General features: G+C 34.1%; 1 protein-coding gene across 1 annotated transcript; it reads right to left on the bottom strand.

Annotated features, from left to right (window-relative positions):
* Positions 1–660: 660 nt before the first annotated feature.
* On the bottom strand, positions 661–10,002 carry LOC132299870 (PITH domain-containing protein At3g04780). The gene is made up of 8 exons (XM_059796743.1): positions 9,851–10,002; positions 9,672–9,758; positions 7,086–7,209; positions 4,452–4,500; positions 4,295–4,352; positions 4,112–4,158; positions 3,942–4,019; positions 661–1,010 (listed from the first exon to the last, which is right to left on the bottom strand). The coding sequence occupies exons 1-8, from the start codon at positions 9,887–9,889 to the stop codon at positions 962–964; spliced, it is 531 nt and encodes a 176-aa protein (XP_059652726.1). The 5' UTR covers positions 9,890–10,002; the 3' UTR covers positions 661–961.
* Positions 10,003–15,811: the final 5,809 nt, after the last annotated feature.

The following is a 15,811-nucleotide window of genomic DNA, read 5'->3' as shown; positions in this document are numbered from 1 at the left end:
TGGAGCCCCCAGATATCAACAAGAAACAAACCAAAAACTATCTCAAGTCTATTGCTGGGAGAAGACGGACAAATTTGGTTTGCTCACAATACCATGAAATTAGGGGAAATACATTTCCCAAAGAAAGTGATTCCATCCAAACAGATGATTGTGTAACTCGGTGTACATCTTGTTCTTTCTATTGATGATTTTAGTTTCAGCTCGGAGTATACCACTCTTCGTCGTCATATGCCATCTTGTTCTTTCTATTGATGATTTTAGTTTCAGCTCGGAATATACCACTCTTCGTGTCATATGCCCCAGATATCAAACATGAAACAAACCCAAAACTATCTCAAGTATGCCCCAGACATCAACCCAAAACAAACCCAAAACTATTGCTGGGAGAAGACAGACAAATTTGGTTTGCTAACAAACCGAAGACAACTAACAAACCAACATAAACCTAATTGTAAATGCGCATAGAGACATCTACCTGCAAAATAAGTTGGCTTTCCCTGGTTCAAGCCCTTGGTAATAGGAACAAAGCCTGCAACTGCCATCACTGGAAAGATTAAAAAATTGGAACTTTTCGACAAACAATGCCAAGCCCAAAGACACTCATTTGACTAATAAACACTCGAACTACTTTAATAATTATCCTCATCAGCAACTCTCAACTGGTGTGAATTTCATGCCTTTTTTAAACCCAAATACAAAAGATTCTTCCAGTTATGTGAGGTATACACCACAACTGCATTTCCAAATACACCAAGATACTTGTAGACAATCTCAAGTACAGTGACATGTAGACAAAGGCGCCATAGGAGTCTAGGACAAAAGTCATTTCTAAGAATGCATATGGTGAATGTAAACTGTAAATTTCATTTCAGTTGTTTAATAACAAATGATTTGAAAAACGCTTCCAAATTAATTTTGAATTAGCACATCCATCCTTCTCTCTTTCTTGCTCATTTCAGGGTCAGTGATCCTCAACCTTCTTCAAACCTTTCATATCCGTCGTTTCAACACTGCAGTGGAAAGATACCATCAGTGTAATCACACACAACATAGTTATAGGCAACAAATATGTCATTGATATTTGATGTACAGAGAGAAAATATTATAGCATACCAATACAAGAACACAGACAAAATGACATTTAAGAAAAGGGTTATATCACAATATCAATAAACCGTACTTAATCCTGTCCCAGAAATAAATAATATAATAATAATAAATAAATAAATATATAAAAATAAAAATGCTCAATCCATTCCCAAGTCCAACATGCTGCAAAATGCAGAGACGAGCTTGCTATTTCACCAAGCAAAAAGAAATGATTTACAATTTCACAAGTTTTGTGTATTCTGTGATAATAAAGTTGCACATACAATTATGTCCACAAGCATGTTGTTTACCAACAATGAAGAATTAAACAAAACCTTTTCTCAACACTACACGTATGGATTCCATTTCATGTTGGCTGAAAGGAACCAGCCTCTAATCCATGCCAGCTAATATCAGGACTTTTTGCCATCACCAAGATGTGTTCCCACTAAATGGTTTTTTTTATCAAAGTATTCTATTATTAAAGCTTCAAATTTAGAATTTTATTCACCATCTGTCACCAGTTCGAAAGAAGAATGATTTCATTAAACAATCATTGGTAACAGAAATTAGGATCCTTTAGCTCTAACACCAGATTGGCGCACTGTGAAATTCCATCACTTCTACCAAGAATTATGGTTAGGTTTTGTTGACACATGACAATTAAACTAGGATTGTTGATATTTGGGTAAGAGGGTTTCAGGGATCAAACTATGCTTACAGGAACTATTTTAATGGTTTAAAGTTCAGCTTAAATATAGAAAGCTATGCTATTGTACAGAAATGCAAGAATAGAGATAAAAAGATATATAAGAACGAATAAATGGAAGAGAGAAGAGAAAAGGGGAGGAGAAGAAAAAGAAAGACAAAACAATTACTCTCTCTCAAACAAAGCATTATGGCAGTAATTCTCGATTCAATATGCATAACTTAAAAAGAATTATTACAAGCCCTCTCTACAAACTTTAAAATCCTATAATTATAAACTACCCTTAATTCAAACTAATTTCAATCCTTAATAAAAATCTTAATAAAAGAAGCCTAAAAATAAAAAGTAATCAAACTTGTTCATCATTCCAGTAGTGTGAAGGATAACCCACTACAATGAAGAGAACATTACCGTTTACAATAATTTGCTATAACGTCACCAAATCAACTTCCCTACTCTTGAATACCAATCTATTAAAATATAAAGCCCAAAAATTTGACCCAAATCAAAAATAAACTCTCAACCAAAGCCTACAACATGCACTTCTCTCAAATAAAAAAAAAAGCGCTACTTAATTATCATGGTGCCCAGACTTCTTTTTGTGCTTCCAAAGCCAGTGGTATTAGTCCAGTCAATCGTTATTGTTAATAAGTTCATGTTTGCATCTGAAAGAATCTGGTCCCCAGGGTCCTAAACTGAAATCAGTAAAATCAGTATTTTGGATTTTTCCTTTTTTTTTTTTTTAACTTGTCTGAATCTTCTGGGCAGTACCGAGATAATTCAAATGGTTATTGACCAATATTGATCCTCTCACACCTATTTTATATCTGGTGATATTACGATACATCACAATCAATAATCACCTGTTAAATATACTTTGATACAAAGACCTTAAGCCGTGCTTAAAAGTCAAAAAGATACGGAAAAGGTAAACCAAAATTGGTGAAAGATATTACAGTTTGGAACTATATAAATTAAATCACGTCCAACACTTTGTACCTGAATCAAAGTTATCACTTCATTATGCTCAATCTAGCAGTAGACCTATCTAAATTTGAAGTAAAAATCTGCCAGAAGCTGACAAATGATATTAAATGAGAATAATCTGACACTAAAACTTTACTATATTACAAGATTTGGACACCTGACCTTAGCTAAAATCTCAATGGGTGTAAATACTCATAGTTTCATATGTTTCCAATTTCTACTAACCACTTCAATCTGAGAAAATAAGTTGCATCACATTTATGGACTATCCAATCTGCTATATTCACTTATAAAGCCTTCTAAAAAGCTCATCCTTTTGTCCAATCAAAAGATCTTCTTGGCAATATGAATAATTCCTTAATAAAACGAGAATAACACGATAGCAACTTCATGATAGGCAATGTTGAATAACTATCACCCATCAAAAGATTGTCATTTTTCATCCAATATACTGGTGTCTTAGAAAAAAGGGAAATAAAAAGGGAGGGAAAAAAGGGATTGTCTCCCAATTCATTTAGTTTAGCAATATATGAGGGCTGCAACTTAACATTCATTCAAATCAAGAGGACTCAATCACAAGGTAATGTGATCGAACTACATCTGACCTGCCTTGTAAATTAGTATTGTAAAATGGGATCAAACAATCCAACATCAAATTGGAAAGAGATCAAAGAGAAAATGATGCAAATCATTAATGGTGCTTTGAAGAAAAAGTCAAAGAGTCATTCTAGTTTTTGCGTAGTAATTAATTAAGCTTTGGAATTACCAAGTGTTCACTTAGGAAAGTGGTAAAGTGCATTTTAAGCTGTGTGGGAATTCTAAGAGTATTTCTAGGAGATGTCAAGTGTCACTAATAGTAGTATTATAAAAGGGATGGCCTCTTTATCTGTTGTAATCAAGTTTTTATCAATATATTTTGAGTTATTATCAGTTATAGACAATTCTTCAGGCCTTTCCCAGATTTCCCTTTAGAAATCTAGGCTCCAACGGGGATTGGAGTATTCCTAGTTTCCCTTATAGTTGTAAGAAAATTTTTTTTTTTTTTTTGCTTCAGAAAAGCACTATAATTCCAAGAAAAGATTGAGTATGGCTGAAATATAAATGTAACAAAATCAAAATAAATAATAAAATGGAACAGGTTGGATGACAAACTTACGTTGTTCCGCATAGAACAATCTTTTGAACTTTGGTAACTTCAGAATCAGATTGATTGTCCTCAATAAAAATTGTCAAGCTGATCCAAATTCATTGGTAAGATGTCCATTCTTTAACAAAGCTAACAATAAAGGTGAAAGGAGTATAGAAGCAGAAAGATATTCCATGTACCTGCGAACATTTTGAAACTTGACATATTTTAAGACTACCGGTGTTCCCTACAAAAACACAAATGCAACATAATATTTAACATGATATTTTCGGCAATAGAAACTATTACATCCTGACAAATACTTTTTTCATAAACAAGAAACAGCCTTGCAGTGGAAACAAGTGCAAGTACTGTAACTCTACCTTAAGATTATCAACGGATAAAACAACAGTGTCACTTGGAGGGTAGTCATTGACATTGCTGTAGACATTTTAAATACAATTAGGACATCTGAATAGTACTGCAGATAAATATAATGTGGCAGAAATCCTGTGAAAGTAATCATATTTCAAACATTACCTAAACCCCATATGCTCCTTGTTTGCAAAAAGTTTCACAGTTTTAGGACCTGGAATATGGCTTTTGCTTTAGATTTACAAATACAATCAATATCATCAACTAAGTTTTCATAGATATACAAAAATTAAATCAAAATTAGAATAAAATAAGAAAAGAAAACCAGAATATCATGTAAAAGTTGGATAGAGAAAATATAACCCAAGGAATGTAGCTAATCAACAACCACCACTGCCAAGCCTTTTTCCCAACTACTTGGGGTTGGCTACATGAATCCTATGTTTCCATTTCACTCTATTTTTTTTTTTTTTTGATAAGTAATAATAAATTAAAAAGGCGTTCAAAAGGGGAACGCGTCCCTTAAACATTAGAGGAACCGGGGTCTAAGGCCCCAAAGAATCCAGAAAAGTAATTAAATCATCATAAGAGGAGCAAGAACTCCTCTTCACATAACTAAAGAGAGAGCGAATAATAACAAGTTTCAGTGTCGCCGTAGACGACTCCTTCCCTTCAAACATTCTACTATTTCTCTCCTTCCAAATACACCACCAAACGCAATGTGGGACAGTTCTCCAATAATCGCGCACACCCCTGCTCACGCAATATCCTCTCCAAGCATGAATCAAATCCTTAGTAGAAGGCATTACCCAGCACATGCCATACAATCCAAGAATAAGATTCCAACAATCGTGCGCCACAAGGCAATGCATTAGGAGATGATCAACAGATTCCCCATCTTGCTTGCATAGGCAACACCAATTAGCAATACAATTTTCCCTCTACCTCAAATTACCAATTAACAATACAGTTTCCATTCCACTCTATTTAAGGAGAAATGTAGCTAATATAATTATGAAAATTCCAGAACTGATCAGTTAGGAATATGGCACTCTTATATTACTCATAAGAATAGTACTCAGGAAATTAAGCAGGACCCCAGGACAGTAAGGCTGCAACTTGGTCTGGTGAAACCCAAAAACTGAACCAATTTGAGCCGCCAAGCCATAGTTCATTTTGGTTAGGTGTTAACTAATTTGTGCCAGTCTCAGGTTTAGATATTAAGAACTACCATGTATAAGCTTGATTCTAAGTTGCTCCTTTAGTTAATTATCCCAACCTGAGATATGGTCCTTATACAATTTTACACAAATGCCACGTCACCAATATGTTCAACCAATCTAGTATTAAGTGCATAGTATTATAAATCATCCGTGACATTTAATTAACATTACATAACAATAATGGAGGGTCCCAATAATACTGTGAGTAGCAAAAGTGGTGGGAACATGTTATTGCATAGTTTGCCAGTTACAGATCACTATTGTTACATAACAACCACCACTGCCTACAACTGTTCACAAAATCAGAATGTCAGCACATTTCCTGTGCTTTGAAATAGGCAAATCCACTTGTCAAACGGTCACCTATTCCTCTCCTCCACAAATACTCCACCATAAGCATAGTGGGGCCACAAGAATGGCCTCCAGACATCACCCACTGAACTCCAAAAAGAAAGAAAAAGAATCCCACACTTAATATTTTACCACTGTACCCCTAATTATTTTACCATTGTACCCCTAATTATTTTAATCAATACACTTAAATGAGGGGGATCCGGCCCTTTTATTTTATCCAAAAAATATTTATTTTTTCTCCTCTTCCTCCCATTTTTGGATGGAAGCAAAATGGTGGACCTGAAGGTATGCTTCATCCCTTCTCACATCCTTCCCCTCTTCCTCTCCCCTCTACCAAACAAGGGAAGCTTACTCCGTCCCTCCTCTTTCCTTCCCTCCAATCAAACACAACATAGAGCCTCCTAGTAAGTGGGAATTCGTAATGAACAGGAAAAAGAGACCATGACCGAGGAAAGTGTCATTTTTTGGCATATTCTGTGAAACAAAGGTTGTATCTTTGTTTATAGTGTTATCACAATTCATCGGAAGGTTCATAACGTTGAAGCTGTATGTCAAAATATCACATCAACATCTTGCTTTAGGCTCCATCAATCACACAATTTAGAGAATGTAAGTGACCTAAAATGATAGGAAATGGAGTGATTAATTAATAATTAAGTTGGTCTAGAAATATCCTAAGTGACATTGAAAAATGGTTAAAATGGGTTTATATACAGTTAGGAAACTTGATACGGACAATTCCTACAACTTCATCAAATTGTTGAATTGACCCCTATAGATTTAATTTTTGTAAGATCAACTGAATCCACCAGATCCTATGTGGCTCCACCCTCCCAAGCATAAATTTCAAAGGAACTCAACATAGTCTAAATCCCAACTACATTAGGTAGTCGACTAAAGAACACATTCTGCTCTTAACACAACAAAATAGTGATAGAACCAAAATGGCTGCCTTCCTCTCGATCGATTAACAAACTAATCCGTTGAGCGTTAAATCATGGGTTTTCTGTTAGAAAATGCTTCCATTTAAACATAAATGAGCCAAAGAACAGAAGGAAAAGAAAAATCACAGGAAAAGTAGGGAATAACCATATAAATCATAAATGATATAGTTTATCATTAGTTGCTTCAGTGCTGATATTGAAGCAGTTCAACTGTAAACGGCAATACATTGACAAGCTTCGCACAGAAGATATTCAGATTTCAGAGGTCCAATAGTTACCTTCCTCTTCAGGTCCTTTGATAATAATAGAATGCAGCTTAATAACTTGTTGAAAAGGAATATAAATCAAAAGCTGCTCATCCGCATCACTCTCCAGATTCAAACCCTCATCTTCTCTGTAACCCTGGTTCATAGCAAAAAAATCAAATAAGCTCTTATAAAACAACCCCCAAAATGAGAAACAAAGAAAAATGGTAGCGTGGGGGTGAATCTTATACAAGGACAATTATTATTTTCAGATGGAAGAATATAAAATTCTATTACAAATGAAAAGGAGGTAAATGAACCTTCAAAGAAGATATAGAATAAAAGAGAGACAAATTTTGATGTTCCCCTTTCCTTGAAGGCATTTTTTTGGTAAATAAAGAATATAAAAGAGAACAATTAAAAGACCAAGGGAATATAAGCTGCCGCATTACCCGCAGGATAAACAGAAAAAAATACAGGGAGGATCATAAGCTTTCTAAGGCTTCTTAATTTTAATTTGATTTTTTATTTCCTTTTTCCTGTTGGGGGGGAGGGGGGAAGTGCCTTCTAAGACTCAACTAGGCCAAGATTACAAACCATCCAACAACATAAGACAATACAAAAGACAAAGTCGTCGACAAAAAGGGGAAAGCAGACCCTAGATATAGAAAACATAATGGATCTCAAAGACAAAGCAAACATCCAGACAGAGAAGCCAAACCTCAGCTGCACCTCACTTAGAACTCAAAAAAATGTTAGGGTAATGACTTTCGTCTTCCAAGAACTTGAAAAAACTTGTAACCTAGCATGAGGTGTGTTTAACATGTATCCAAAATCGTCCAAGAAGTGTTGACCAAAAATCCATAATTAAATAATCAATTCTTAAACAATAGAAGTGTCTAAGACCCATTGAACCACATATCCAAATGTTTCTGAGAAGTGCTGGCATCTGACACCAGTAACGCACGCTGGTAGAACAAGCTTTGCTATTAAGATTACTGTCGAAATAAATTGGGTAAATTCTCACCAATCTCATGGCATAAAATCTTTTTTCTATTCCAAAAACATGAAATATATTATAATTGAAGTCAGGGAGTGCTGGTATATTTTTTTTTTCTAATTCCCCTCCCTTCCTCCCTCTGCTTCATGTGATGTTCTTACACAGGGACCAGACTGTTTCGTTTTGCTCACCTGGAACTTAAGTTTTAGAAAAGAGTAACGAATCCACTTGCTTAGGAAAGACACTCAAGAAAAACAGGTAGTTGTTACAAGCTCCAGTATTTCACGTACCTTTAAAATTATGTATAAATAAACATGTGGATATGTGACTACTACAAGATAAATTCTTGAACAAATGAACTTGGTTACCATTATTGGCACCAGTAATGAGGCAAAAAATAACGAGCTTATAATACAAACAACAACGGCTTTGCATCTCAACAACTATTTGTCTTTCGTCCATCAACATGTGTAATTACATTCCAATAGTACTTTTCAGTTTCTAATGCAAGGGCAAAGAAGGCGGTGGCAGTGATCCAGGGGAGAATTGAATCAAGTTCAGCGCTGGTGGAGGGGATGGTGTTTAGTCATAGTAGAAGTAGAGTACATTCTGCGGTACTATGGCATTAGTTAGAAGCACAGTGATGGCAGGTGGTATTTTGCATTCCTTGAGCATAGTGGTGGTGCCAACTACCAACCACTGACCCCAATCTCCTTTCATTTGTAATGGATACTACTACCAAACCTAGCCTAGCCTTCGTCAATCACAGTAAAGTGGAGCACCCAACTGTGGCAAGGCCTTCTTAAGGGCTAGCTTGCAAAGATGACGAGGTGTCAAAAAGGGCCTATGCAACGGAAGCAATTCTTGATGATCTACAAAGTGAACTTTGGTGGTCGAATGATAAAATAGTAGTTTAATGTATTTTATAGGTTCACTACCCTGTCTAATTAAAAAAACTAGGGTTCAACAAATCCCAATTTAAGTATAAATAAAGAAATTGATTTGCAATATTTTTCTCAAAGAAAATGCACCAATCACTACTTTGAGGACACGCGTACGCGTATAAACCATTGGTTGATAAATATACCAGTCAAAGGTTAAATCAATGACAAAATGTTGGTTTTTCACTAGTAAAGTTCAAATTATTTACAGCATTCTAATAAAATAAAATAAAACCCTATTATTCGCAAATTAACTGTTTCTAGGTAACTATTGTTGCACAAAAAACATATATATGTGGCTTATTTGATAAAAACATTCAAATTAATACCCATTAGTGTCAAATTATATGTTTCTCAGAAGCTTTGTTATACAAAAGTATGAATCATGTGGATTATTTAATACATAACAGCCAAAGTATTGATAAGAACATTCAAACTAATTAATAAAGCATTCTAGGTCTCTGAGAAGCTTTTGTTACAAAGAAAACATGACCATGTGGATTATTTAAGGGGGAAAAAATGAATCAAAACCAAGCTTATATATGAAAACCCTAATTCAATAATTAAGTAAAACCCTAATTGCTTTACAAACAAAAAACTTTAGTTTCAATAGGAACAATTAAAATAGTTATAGCATTGAAGCAATAAAAAAAACCCTACTTATGTGACAGGATGCACCTGTTTGAGAGCGTTGGGAAGGGTGTGACTCGTGCTCTGATTGAGGCATTCAACTCCAGTCCAGTCGACGAAGTTAAGTAGATCCACCTGGTCAGAGTCCACCATTAATAACAGAACAATTAGTACACTTAGGCGCATATATACACAGAAAGAGCGAATTGGATGCAGGAAACTCGTACCTGGCTCCTTGGGATTCCCGAGGCTGATTCGGCAGACATGGCTGATGAGCAAAGCGTGTTCGTGTTCGTGTTCGTGTTCGTGTGCGTGCGTGTGAGAGAGAGAGAGTATTACGCGAAAGAACACGCAATTGGAAGAGAGGCACGTTTAGAACCGAATCATATAAGGAAAGGAATAAAGCCTTACAACCTCGATTAATTATTGAAAACTCCTTTAAAAAAAATTAAAAATAAAAACCATCTCAACTATTTGTTGCACATTTAGATTAGTATGGGAATAAATAAAGTGCAAAAAAATAAATAAATAAATAAATTTAAAACACGTGAATATGTAAATTAGTTCACCACTTTTGGCTAATAATTATTTAATAGGTAAAATGGCTAATAATTATTTAATTTGTTTTCATTAACGGCATCTCTAAATTTTGGATCTCCAAATTTGTTACGTTAGCATTTTCAAGAGTCCTGTCAGCATTTTCAAGAGTCATATTAGCGTTTTGTGCTCTCTAAATTTTAGCTATCGCAAGTGTTCCAATGAAACGTTTTCTCTCTCAAAAAATTGAAATATTTTAATATTTTTAATAATTTTTTTTTTTTTTTACTGCTATTACTGTTATATCATACAAAAACTATTAAACTATACAATATTTATTATGGACTATAAATAAAACATTATAATACTATATAAATTTTAAAATAATAATAAATAAACAATACAATATCATTATTAAAATCAACTAGGAAAAAATAACAACCATGTGACACTTTTTCCATTTTTTTTAAAGAACAATCACATGGCATAATCATATACAATAATTTTTTTCTATTTAAAAAAACACTTTTTTTTTATACATATTTTTGCCCAAAAAAGCCAGTCAAACAATGTCTTAACAGCTCTTTTTTTCAATTATGTCGAGGGGAAAAAAAATAAATAAATAAAAGAAGAAAATAGAAACAGTCAAAAAAAACCCAAAAAACAGGTTTCTGAAATATTTTTCCAACCAAACATGACCTTAACCCAATTCTGGGCTAAGGGCTACAGTGATTTTGGCTTAAAACAATTATAAAAAACTACGGCAGGCCCGCGATGGCCTACCCAAATTTTTAAGCCCACCAATTGGAGACTCCATTGGACTTCTTTCATAGCTAAACTGAGCCCAATATCTCTAAAACCTGCACCGGACTTGCTCTAAGTGGTATTTTTTATTTTTTAACTTACACACCTAGTTTGCATTGATAAAAAACTTAGATTCTTAATTTTTTTTCTTTAAAAGGTTACAGTTCTTGGTGGTCACTGTACTTCTCTACTTCTTATTATAATGTGATATATGAACTAAACTTTGGAGTCCAATATCAATATTCTATTATGGTGTCATTTTATAAAGGATAAAAAATTTGAAATTGAACACAAATACAATAGAGATATTTTAAAATATAATAATATAATATATTATATATAAAATTATTTTTACTCATAAATTTTTTTATGCATATATAGTATTGAATAAAATATATAATTTGTAACTTAGAACCCAATATTTATTGTGTTTATTTTATAAAATTTTATATTATTTTTAATTATTTCATAATATATCTTAAATTGTATTAAATTTCATTTTCTTATACTATAATACATATAGTATATAATTACAAAGGCATCCACTGTATACCCTGAGCCCTTTCCTATGCATGCCGCCACAACTGGGATGGCCATAGATCATATCGGATTGAATCGGTTTAGGCATCAATTTCAATCCGATTCAATCCCAATGAATTGAGAAAATCTAAATCTACCATCAATACGCGGAATAACGTACTATATGATTGGATTCATGAAACAAGGGATTGGATGGAATTCATAGATTGTGAATTTTTCAAATAATCCAATATTATTGCTTTTTAATTAACCATGTCCCAATAAATAAAATTTTAATTTATCAAACATTAATTTATATATTTAAATATGTTATAGAAGTGGGATCCACTAATGATGATTTCCAAAGTAAGCTTGATATCTTGGCGTGAGGAGAAAAGCTGCACTTTGAGCTTCCATTGAAAGCTTTTGTTTGTGCCTATAAATACTAGTGTAACTATTGCTCTGTAAGAGATACTTCACAAATTATATCAATAAAAGCTCCTTCGTTCTCACATCTATCTCTTTCTAAATATTACTCTATATATACATATACATTTATTACACGTTATCAGCACGAGACTCTGTCAACTGAAAAAAAAATTCTATTTTTCTTTCTCACTTCAAAGGGTAAGAAAATTAATTATTTATATTAAACTGTTATTGTTCAAATTTTACATATAATTAAAATTGTTGAACCTGCAGTCTCACATATAAATAAAATTGTTGAGACTGCAGTCTCGCAAATACTTATTTATTTATTTATATTAGAATATTTTTGTCCATTCTTTATAGAAAAGTAAATTGCTTAGCCCGAAGTCTCGCAACTACTACATTATTTATATTTAATTGGGAAACTCGAAGTTTTGCATATATTAATATACTCTTTGTGAGCCTGAAGTTTCACGAATATTTGGTATAATATATTTACTGACAATTCGTATTATATATGCTAAATATCTTGTAACAATCTTTTACATGTTACTTCATATACATTATTATACATAGAACTTGGCTCAGATTTGAGTACATAATAGGAAAACGAAAAAAAAATTACCACAAGATTCGAACCATAACCCTTTAATGCGCAAGTTAAGTTAACAAACCACTAAACCACTGTTCTGTTGTGATTATAAATTGACTATTATATGGTATCACCACCATGCAAATCATATTATAGTGACTGCAGTATTTTTATAATCGATTATTCTTTTTGTGAAATAATTATAACTATGTTATTTTATCATTTATAGTTCCTTCATAATGTCAAATCTTACCAAGCTTGAATTTGTGGCACTTGATATCTCGGGCAAAAACTACTTGTCATGGATCCTTGACGCCGAGATCCACTTGGATGCCATGAATCTCAGAGAGACAATTAAGAAAGAAAATAATGCGTCCCTGCAGAACCGCGCGAAAACTATGATCTTTATTCGCCATCACCTCCATGAGAAATTAAAAACAGAGTACCTCACGATTAAGAATCCACTTACACTATAAAAAAATTTGAAAGCACGATATGAGCATCAGAAAACTGTAATCCTTTCAAAAGCTCGCTATGACTGGATCCACCTGCGATTACAGGATTTTAAAAGTGTAAGTGAGTACAATTCAGCATTGTTTAAAATTAGCTCACAATTAAAATTATGTGGAGAAAAAATTACTGATGATGATATGTTATAAAAAACATACTCCACATTGTATGCCTCAAATGTGCTCCTGCAGCAGCAATATATAGAGCGCAGATTTACCAAATATTCTGAGCTGATTTCTTGTTTGTTGGTGGCTGAACAGAATAATGAGCTTTTGATGAAAAACCACCAGTCCCGTCCAACTGGATTTGTACCATTCCCAGAAGCAAATGTGTCATCATTTCACGGCCATGGATGTGGACGTGGACGTGGACGTTGTGGTGGTCGTGGATATGGTCGCAATAGAACTAATTATCATAATCGTGGTGGTCATCATTCATCATTGGTTCCCAAAAGAACTCCACCCCGTCCCACCAGAAGTGGAATTCAAATGTGACCAAGCAGGCAAAAGGAAAAGCTTTGCAGAACAAAGCTCCTGAGATATATGATGACAAGCCTTGCTATAGATGCGGAATGAAAGGTTATTGGTTGCGTACCTGTCGTACGCCCAAACATCTAGTTGATATTTACCGTGCCTCAATGAATGATAAGGAAAAAGGAAAGGAAATTGAAATGAATTTTGTGGATGACGACTTGCCAGTTGATATTACTCACCTTGATGTTTCTGACTTCTTTGCTGATCCTAATGGTAGTATTGATCATTTGATTAGTGATGGAAATGTCCATACCAATTAATATGTCATTCTCTAGCATGTTATCCCTTGTGTGTTTTATCTTATTTGTATCAGTATGTTTAAATTTTCATTGTATCAATATGTTTCTATCTAGGTTGTACCAGTATGTTTTTATTTTGGCTATCTTGTATGTAAATCTAGTTTGTATTTCAAATTTGAAGTAATGAAATATATATTTTGTGTGTATGAAGAAGCATGGATCTGACTAAGGCATTGACTGTATCCAAGATAAATGGTGAAGATATATGTCTGGCAGACAGTGCAACAACGCACATTATACTCTGAGATAGAAAATATTTTGTGCGTATAACATTAGTTAAAGCTCGTGTCAATACAATATCAGGTTCAACAGAACTACTTAAAGGCTCCGGAAGCGCTACCATTGTGTTACCACGTGGAACAAAATTGAATATTGATGATGCTCTATACTCTACCAAATCCAAAAGAAATTTATTAACTTTTAAAGATATATGTCTCGACGGTTATCATATTGAGACTATAAGTGACGGAGGTGTTGAATATCTCTGTATTACATGCCAGAAGCATGTATTAGAAAAACTCCCTACTTTATCTTTTAGATTATATTATACAAATATAAGAGTAATTGAGTCACATGCAATGACGCACCAGAAGTGCTCTGACCCAAATATTTTTATACTTTGGCATGATCGCCTTGGTCATCCTGAGTCAACAATGATGCGCCGAATCATTGAAAATTCACATGGGCATCCACTAAAGAACCAGAAGATTCTTTTAGCAAATGATTATCCATGTACCGCTTGTTCACAAGGTAAATTAATAGTCAGACCATCACCCGTTAAGGTCGTTGTTGAATGCCCACCATTTTTAAAACGAATTCAAGGGGATATATGTGGACCAATTCATCCAGCGTGTGGACCATTTCGGTATTTTATGGTCTTAATTGATGCATCAACACGGTGGTCACACGTAAGTTTACTTTCTACTCGTAATGTTGCATTTGCTCGATTCCTTACTCAAATAATCTAATTACGAGTACAATTTCCGAATTATCCAATCTAGACTATCCGTCTTGATAATGCCGGGGAATTCACATCTCAATCATTTGATGACTATTGCATGTCAATTGGCATTCTTATTAAACATCATGTTGCACATACTCACACCCAAAATGGTCTTGCAGAATCTTTTATCAAACGTCTTTAGTTAATTGCTAGACCATTACTCATGAGAACTAAACTACCTATTTTTACTTGGGGACATGCGATATTACATGCAGCATCACTAGTTCACATTAGACCAACTGCATATCATAGTTTTTCACCACTACAACTTGTGATTGGTCAACAACCAAGTATCTTTCACTTACGAGTTTTCAGTTGCGCTGTATATGTTCTCATTACACCCCCACAACGCACCAAAATAGGTCCTCAACGACGACTTGGTGCTTATGTAAGTTTTGATTCTCCATCTGTTATTAGATATATTTAACCTATGATAAGTGATGTTTTTAAGGCGCGGTTTGCTAACTGTCAGTTCGATGAGGCTGTTTTCCCTTTATTAGGGGGGGGGGGAAAGAAAAAGCCAAAAGAGCAACGAATTATTAATTGGAATGTCTCGACTTTATCTCATTTCGATCCTCGCATAAATCAACGTAAATTAGAAGTTCAAAGGATCATTTATTTACAAAGTATTGCAAATCAATTGCCCGATGCATTCACAGACACAAAGAAAGTGATGAAATCAGATATACCAGCTGCAAACATTCCAGCAAGAATTGATGTCCCTGTAGGACAGTCTGTTAGTGTTATTGCAAATGCATCTAAGACATGCCAGAAGCGTGGTAGACCAGTCAGTGCAAAAGACATTGTTCTTAGGAAGAGGAAAGCACAAAAGAAATCAAATAAAGAACTTGGCGCTCCTGAAGAGGTCACACTTGCAAAAGGAACAACGAAAATAATTGATCAATCTAAATTTTATAAGCAAGTAGCCCTAGAAGATATGCATGCCCCAAAAGTGGCACATA

This window comes from Cornus florida, unplaced genomic scaffold, assembly GCF_030987335.1.
Source record: "Cornus florida cultivar Cherokee Brave unplaced genomic scaffold, ASM3098733v1 CherokeeBrave_3.0.0_Hap2_Chr03, whole genome shotgun sequence".
NCBI lineage: Eukaryota > Viridiplantae > Streptophyta > Magnoliopsida > Cornales > Cornaceae > Cornus > Cornus florida.
Note: the sequence above shows the minus strand (reverse complement) of the source record. Positions and strands in the feature narration are given on the sequence as shown.